Source organism: Benincasa hispida, chromosome 5, assembly GCF_027475165.1.
Source record: "Benincasa hispida cultivar pf3 chromosome 5, pf3_genome.v1.1, whole genome shotgun sequence".
In the NCBI taxonomy this organism is placed as follows: Eukaryota; Viridiplantae; Streptophyta; class Magnoliopsida; order Cucurbitales; family Cucurbitaceae; genus Benincasa; species Benincasa hispida.
Window position 1 is genome coordinate 27,631,290 of NC_143482.1, and position 8,351 is coordinate 27,639,640.

Here is an 8,351-nt window from a genome sequence, read left to right on the forward strand (position 1 = left end):
TAATTAATTTTTTAGTAGAAAGAAATAAATATAAATCAAATTATTGATATATATAATCTAAATTTAAACATATTCATTATATTTCCTAATAAATAATCAAATTTGAAATTTAAATATAATATTTATATAATAATAATAATAACATAACATTAAATATAAAAACTAATCCGGGCGGGGATGGGAAATGGGGAGAGGCCGGGGGCGGGGGCGAGGAAGGGGAATTAGCTCAAAAGCTGAGAATTTTGAGAGAGATAAATAGATAGAATTATGGGAGAAATTTGAGTGAGAGAAGGTGAAGAAGGTAGAGGAAAACGTGGGAGAAATTTGAGTGAGAGAAGGTGAAGAAGGTAGAGGAAAACGTGAGAGAGAAGAATATTGTGGGAAGGAGAACGTGAGAATGTGAAGAGAATAGGGTGTGAGCGAAAAATGAGAAGATTGAGAGAAAATAGGCGAGAGGGGGAAATAAGGCATGCAATATGGGAGAGCAGAGAGAAAAATAGAAAAATTAGGATATCTTTGAAAAAATTAATATTTGTTAATTAAAAATATTGATTTATTTCAAAAATAAACTTCAAAATTAATCAAGATTTATTTCCATTTTTACGAGGTTTTAGCCATGGTAAACAATGAGAAAAGTAGAAGACTAAAGTAAATAAAAATATATGAAAAATAAAAGATAAATCGGACAAAATAGGGTATCTACAATATTCATACATCTCTGACTTATATATAAACTTATGAGATGATAGAAAAATACACGACAAAATTTATACTAAGAATAACTTCATGTAAACGTATTAGCTAACGTAAAAATACACAATAGAATACAAAAGGTATCATTCCATGTTCAAGCATGTTTCAACCATATAATTGTCACTATAATCTATAGATGTATAAAGCAATGTAATTTCTTGGTAGTCCACTTGTATTTGTGGATCCAAAGTTACGTGAAGAGGGACACTACTCTATTTCTCAAGTAAAACAGTTCCATCATTGTAGTCCTCTTTATATCTGTTAATATTGGAAACAAAGACACTCTCCTTTGCATTCACCATTTATTGCACTGAAAAATTGAAGTGTTATGTTCATGCACAATTCTTGTTCATCTTGATGAAATTTACTTCCCAATACATTTCACAAAAGCCTAAAATCCTTTGGGTATTCTTGCATTCAATTTTCTCAATTTTGGTTTCTTAATCCATATTTGGGAGTGCTTTTAAAATAGTTAAAATTACTTTTGTCATTTTTAAAATCACTAAAAAAAACACATACCATTAATCACTCAAATTATTTCACGTTTAATTTTATATTTCTAAACACATTTTTCATATTTTCAAAATTGGATTTGTGTAATTAAAAACATGTTTCTTTGAGTGAATCACTCCCAAACAGACCAAAAACTTCAATTGCAGTAGAGCTTTGCTGTGATTGCTTCATTTTCGTCATTCATCCAATCTGTTTTCTTGTGTCATTATAATCCAGAAACGAATTTCTTGATCATAGAATGACCTTACCATTGCTCTTCTCGAACTCTCTCTCTCTCTCGAAAACATGGAGGCAGATTGGGTATCGGTTTGAAGGGAAAGATCAAGAACAATCTTGCAAGATGGTAGCAGCTTCAGCCCTTTGTTCTTCACTCAACTCAGAGGGAAATTTAACAAGGAATTCAATGCGAAGATCACCTCTGATTCCTTGTTGTCTTGGGTTTGGCATTCCTTGGCCCTTAATAACCTTTTGAAAGCCGGGATATATGATGTTATCAAATGAGAGACTCATTTTTTCACCTCCTAATAAAGGTACTGTGATTGAACAGCCAGTTAGTGCATTCACTAAAGGAATCTCAACTCCTAAGTCTAAGTCGTCGCCATCTCGACTGAACAGCGGATGCCTTCTTTCGTCGATCAAAAATGTTATGTCGGCTGGGAGATAACCTGGTTTCTCATCTCCTTTTCCTTCAAATGTGATCTTTGTTCCTTTTTTCCATCCGGGCTTTATTTCTATTTTCAATAACTCCTCTTCTTGTACAATTATCCTGTGCGTCATTGTAATGTGTAAATATCAGTAACACCTCTTTGTCTACGATAATTTTGTTTGTCATTCTCATTCTAATTTGAAAATCACAAAAGTGATTTTAACCTTTTCAACCAAACATGTAAGTCATAAATTGTTTTGAATTTTACCTAATGAAAATTCCTTTATTCTATAAATTTCAAAGTATAAAGACTAATTTCAATGAAATTAGTTTATGAAATAAAATCTAAATTTTAAACTATATTTTATAGATTTGAAAACAAAGAAGAATGCTCGGTAAATAAACACCAAATGAAAAAAGTTACAAGGAAAAATGCAAAATCTTTCACATTAAATCAAATTAAATCCAGGTATCTTTAAAAAAAAATTATAGCATTTTTAGGAATAATGATCTGATAAACTTTGATATGTTCCATTTATAATTTTTTTTATTATATATGCGATTGTCCCAAAAAAAAAAAATTATAATAAATTAAAAAATTTGAAAGTGAAGAATAGTAGCTAACCCGTTAACGATGGCGTCTCTTGTGATCATAATCTTCTTCACGCATCCTTCGCACAATTCTTCCAACGTGCATTCCAATTTCTTCTCAATCGGAGGCGGTTTCTTTAGCGCCGTCGACTGTGAATATATGATCGGAGTACTTCTAGGACTTCTTCTGCTCGTATTTCTCGAAAGCGATCCAATATTCGCCGTAGAGTTAGCCTCCGAAGAAATTGGTCCTTCGTTTGATTCCTGTACGTCTGTTCTTCTACTGAAAATTCTCGATATCGGTTCCTTTAGAAATTCCGAATCTGAATTGCTCCGTCGTTTTTCATCTCTCGATAATGAGGTCGGCGTTGTACTCCGACGACTCGCATTTCTCGACAATGACCGCGGACTTGGCGTCGGAGTTGTGCTCCGACGGCTCGTATTTCTCGATAATGACCGCGGACTTGGCGTCGGCGTCTTGCTTCTCCGGCTATTGCTTCTGGAAAATGACCTAGATATGTTGGCGAAGAAACTCTCGTCTACGTTCTGATGCTGGCTCGAGCCTAATGGCGTGGTCGGAGAGCTGATTATGTACGTCTCCTTTCTACCATTGGACTACAGAACAAACACATTTGAAGGATTTCAGAAGAGAATAATTCATTACTATCCAAGGAATTGGTAAGTCTCAATCGCATTTGTGTACACTTTCCTTCTCTGTTTTTTGATTGATTATTGTGATCTGATTCTAATTGATTCAAGATTAAAGGAATTGAGGTAGAACATTGAAGGAACAAAATCCCTAATTCTATTAAGGAATCTTGCATCTGTGATTATTATTACATTACTTACCTTGTTAGGTTCTTTGATGGAGGTTAAATTTCTTGGGCTTTTCAGAGAAGGATTCCATTTCATGAATCCCTTGCAGAGATCTTTGACTGGGATTCCAAGGATTCTGTGTAAATCTGTTGTTGTATGTGAACGTGTATGATCTGCCATGAGAGAAAGAGAAAGTGGAAGGGAGAAAGAATTTGGTGTTGCAGAGATTGGGATTGAAATTAAAGAGTTGAGGACTTAAATTAGATGTTTGAAGAACAAAGCATTAGGAAGGTTTTTGGTTAGGAAGTTATGAAGGGAGGAACCATGGAAGGAAGAAGGTTTCTGTTTTTGGTGAGAGGTTTCTGATTTTATTTATTTATTTATTTGTTTTTGTCTATATTTAGGTTCTACACAACAATATGCTCCTTTATACCTGCCCCACCCTTTATTACCCCTTCATATTTTTCTTCCTTATGTTCTAACCCTTTATTTTCTTTGTTAAACAAACCATTGCACATTGTGTGTGAATCATAAAGCTCCATTCATGTCATTTTTTTTTTTTTTTTTTTTGTCAAAGTCTACTAATTTTGAGTTTGATTTTTATTTAGTCTCTACGCTTCAAAATTTCACAATTTTAAAGATTTGTATTTTGTTCAATTTGATTCTTCAGTTTCAGGATTTACATTTTTAATTTAGATGTTTCATCATTATTAATTGAATACTTGTCTTTTGTCTTTAGTGTTAATGTTTATTAGTTAATTTAATAGAATTAAATGATTTAAAATTAATTAAGTTTTAATTTTTTTTATCATTATTAAAATTAAAATTAAAAATTTACTTCATTGTTATTTAAATTAATTTAGACATTGATGTCAATGATTGAAAGTAAATATTTACTGAAAATCGATGTTAAAAGTGTAAATATTAAAACCTATAGACCAAATTTAAAAAGAAAAACTTAAATCGTACACTTTTAACCTCCTCGGCGAATCCTCGTAGTCCAAATAACCATATTACCCCTCCTTGACTAATCCTTGTGGTGCTGGGCTCCATTGCAACTTCGGGCATGCTTGCGTAGGAAACCCCAAGAAGTCAATTCCTGTCCACCTCTACTTATTGCAAACTTCGTCTTGTTACGTGACCAACCACTCTGACTTCAGACATCCAAGACTGATTTAGAAATTCTGATATGCTTAACTAACAACAAAAAGGAAAAACAAATCAAAGAAAAAGAAAGTTTTAACTACAAAGTAACTAAGAATAACTAATTGGCTTCACCAGCTAGGGCACCAATCGACGGGAAGAAAGGGTGTCGTAAACCTCTCTCCGCCAATCAAATAATGTTTATAATTCACAATCTAGTACTTCAACTAACTAGTAGTATCAGTAGGAAGACTGGGGCATACCACAGGAAAACATGAAGATTAATTTCTCAAAACTTATTTTTAGTTAAAGTGGCATAAAAGTAAAGTGCAAGGAAAGTAAAGGATATAATACAATCAATTGAAACTTTCTAGCTTAGAGGAATGGAATTGCCCAATGTAATTTCGATCATCGCATTATCAAACATGATTTTAGCTTTTTGCCTATGCCTAGATTAATTGATTAGAAACCTTACCAATGGGCCTAATTACCTTATTAGTCAATATGAGCAGAAGAATCCATTCTAAACTCTTGAACTAACCACATTACGTTTTAGGGATTACGTTAGGATGAACATTTAATTTAAATCGCCTAATTAATCATTCAATGTGGTTTCCTCTAGGTCAATAGAACAATGCTCTTTGTTGTCGATGATAAATCACAAGTCTATCCAACCTATTGCTCCTTAGAGATTATCCTATAATTTCATGTCACATATTATATGTTAATCTAAAGTATCCAATCATACATTTCAAGTAGTTTGTCAGATAATCAAGAGAAAATACAATGCATCTAACAAATTAATAAAAAAGAAACCTATAGACAAGAAAAATGACTTACATTAGGAAAATACTCCAAAAATTAAAAAGGTTTCAAGTCTCCTAAACTAGAAAACCATAGATCTTACATTCCCATGGTGATGGATAAGACAAAACCCAAAATTGCCTCTATCAAATACATGAGAGAAATAAAGTAAATACAAGTGTAAGAGAGGAAATGGAGAAGAAAATCAGCTAGAGACCGATTGCACTGGCATCGCAACGTTCTAATCCTCGCAGACCTTCTGCTGAAGCGCAGTGGCACTCGCATGTGTCGCCCAGGCGTGCCCCCCATCTGCGCATGCGCGCCCTTCTACTATCTACCATGTGCGACCTTGTCTTTGTTGCACAGCCTTGTGATGTTGCGGCGCTATATCAAATTGGTTCCTTCTGGAAATGGCCCTGTTGCACCAGCCTCCTTGGCGGCATTCCAGTTATTTCCATCTCTTTGAAGTCTATGGCTCTTTTTACTCTTAATTGCTCCAAATTAATTCCAAACAATCTATTTTTAGTCCTTAATTGTTCCAAATTAACCGCAAACAACCTACAACACTTTGGAATATATAAATTACTTGAGATCCTATAAATATAATCATATAAACACATTAAACTTCATAAACGAGTTGGATTAGAGGTACTAAGATGATACATTTTGGGTACTATCGTTAGGAGTAGGTCCCAACCCTATGTCGCGTATACTTCCTATGTGCTCTTGACCCATAATTTGAACAAAATTTTCATTTTCAGAAAGATCAGCCCCATTGTTATTTTGATTTTGATTAACATAATCTCGCAATTTCTCCTATAAAATATAAATAATAATGTTTAAAAATAAAATAAATAAAAAGTATAAGTTTATTTATAAACTTATTATTATTGCAGCAGCCTCTTCATTTATGAAGGTTTTTTTTTTTTTTTTTTTTTTTAACATGTGAGACGATATGAACAATTTAACCATTGCAGGATTTCGTCCAAGTGCTTCTTTTTATCATGAGTACTTGTTAATAATATTAATTATAAATAATTTTGTAAGAAAGAAAATATATAAATAAAAATGAGTGTTTTTAGAAACATATTTTCTAAGTCAATCCAAATGGGCTCTTAGTTTCATACAAAACTACTAATTGCTAACGTGAACTTGAACTTGAAGTAAAAGAATTACCATTCCTTCTACTGAATACCAAAAAGATACTAAACCAGTTCACTGATCTCTTGGGATATTATCTAGTTTATGCTGTAGAAATTGATCCTCAGTGTCATATCTGGTTACATATTACCCTCTTAAATTGTATTTATAGTCTCATACTTTCTTGACAATGATGATAAACACCATTTCTTATGAATTTCTCATTTCAATTTAGAAGAACCTAAATCCAATAAACTAAGATCCATGGCTATTTCATGAGTACTTGGATTTTATGTGGAGACATAAGAGTGGATCAACTTCGAGTAGATAGCCAAATCGATCTATAGTATTTTAAGGTTGGATACCTTATTTTGGGGACACTATCGGATGCGACCCATTTTATATTTAGTACAAACGATGTGATCCTGAATCGCTCATATGGAGACATGCAAGTGGAGACATCCTGTGGAAAGAATTTGTATAAAACCGGACCAAGAAATAAATCACTCTTACTTTATAACGTTATTTACTGTTTAAGATTAACTATTTCAAAGCGATGACCTAGGTAACTTGACCTTAATCTTGAGCTAACTATGAACTCCTGTTTATTCGAGATTATCCTTAGATTTGCATGGGTAAGGGTTAGCTCAACAGACCCGATTCAATAAACCCTCCATTTCAAGGGTAAGACCAGATAGATAGCTTGGGACATAGGGTGCAAGATGGAACTCAGTCCTACTTACTTTTAGGGGACAGTAGAGAGATTATTCCCTTAAGTGCTGATTCAAGGTCTTGAACAAGGAGCCCCACCCTCTCATTGGCTCGAGAGGGACTCGGTTTGATGATTGGATCACAAACCAATTGTTCATTAAAGGATCAGTGGAACTTAAGGAGCAAGATGTAATCTCGGGGGTAAAATAGCTTTTGACCCAGCCGTTATTACGAACGACCTATGAAAGGTTGACTTACTTATTATGGTTATATCGAGTGGATAGAAATATATCTACAGGGAGGGGAGTGCAACTACTAGGCTTTAATGAGTGACTTGGTAGTTAACGAATGTTGGTTAATTGGTTAAAAAGGTTAGCCGGTTAATCTCGAATCGTTAGAGCTCATGATTTGTAGGTCCATTAAATCCTCCTACTAGCTCATAAATGGACTAAACATTAGAATAGTGTGATGAGAGAATTTGAAAATTTCAAATTCGAATTACGGGAATTGTTATTTATATGTGATATAATTAAATGTTTAATTATCGAATTAAACAAAATTAGAGAATTGAAAAATATTTAAATATGATTTAAATATTAAAAACATGAATAAGGATCCATGTTGGGAATTTGTGGTTTAGTACTTTAATATTAGATATTAAATTATTTAATTGGTTACTTAAAATGAATTTTATTTAAAATTAGTTATTTGAATTAATTTTATTTAAATTTAAATTTTGAATTTTATGAAAATCAATTTTGTTTTAATTTAAAATTTGAAAAAATTGATAAAATTTGTTAAGTGAGATTTTCCCCTTAATCCACATATAATTTCCACTTAAATTTGTTGGGTTTGGTGTCAAAATGGTGTGCAATGTGATTATATGGATGAGTTATTTAAATACAAAAGTTGCAATCACTTTTTTTTTATGAAAAATTTGAGATTGAAAGGAATTTTTGTTCCTCAATCGTTGACACCAAAAACTCCTCAATCTCCAAAATTTCATCAAATTTCTTCTCATTTTGGATCCCACAATCCAATCTAAGGTCCTAGAGGATAGTAGGAAAGACCAAGTGGTGGTCTACAAGGTGTTGTAGAGGAGTTTCAAGCTGGAATTAAATGATTGAAGAATTCTTCAAAGGTAATCTCAAAAACCCTATTTCTTAGTTATGAACATGCTTGCTTGGTTGCTAAAATTAATAGAATTAGAGTGCTTAAGATCCTACAGTCTTAT

At 32.8% G+C, this 8,351-nt stretch overlaps 1 protein-coding gene across 1 annotated transcript; it reads right to left on the reverse strand.

The window, feature by feature from the left end:
* Nucleotides 1-1,243: 1,243 nt before the first annotated feature.
* On the reverse strand, nt 1,244-3,499 carry LOC120077636 (uncharacterized). Its single transcript, XM_039031584.2, has 3 exons — nt 3,353-3,499; nt 2,538-3,118; nt 1,244-2,032 (listed from the first exon to the last, which is right to left on the reverse strand). The coding sequence occupies exons 1-3, from the start codon at nt 3,497-3,499 to the stop codon at nt 1,588-1,590; spliced, it is 1,173 nt and encodes a 390-aa protein (XP_038887512.1). The 3' UTR covers nt 1,244-1,587.
* Between the last annotated feature and the right edge of the window lie 4,852 nt (nt 3,500-8,351).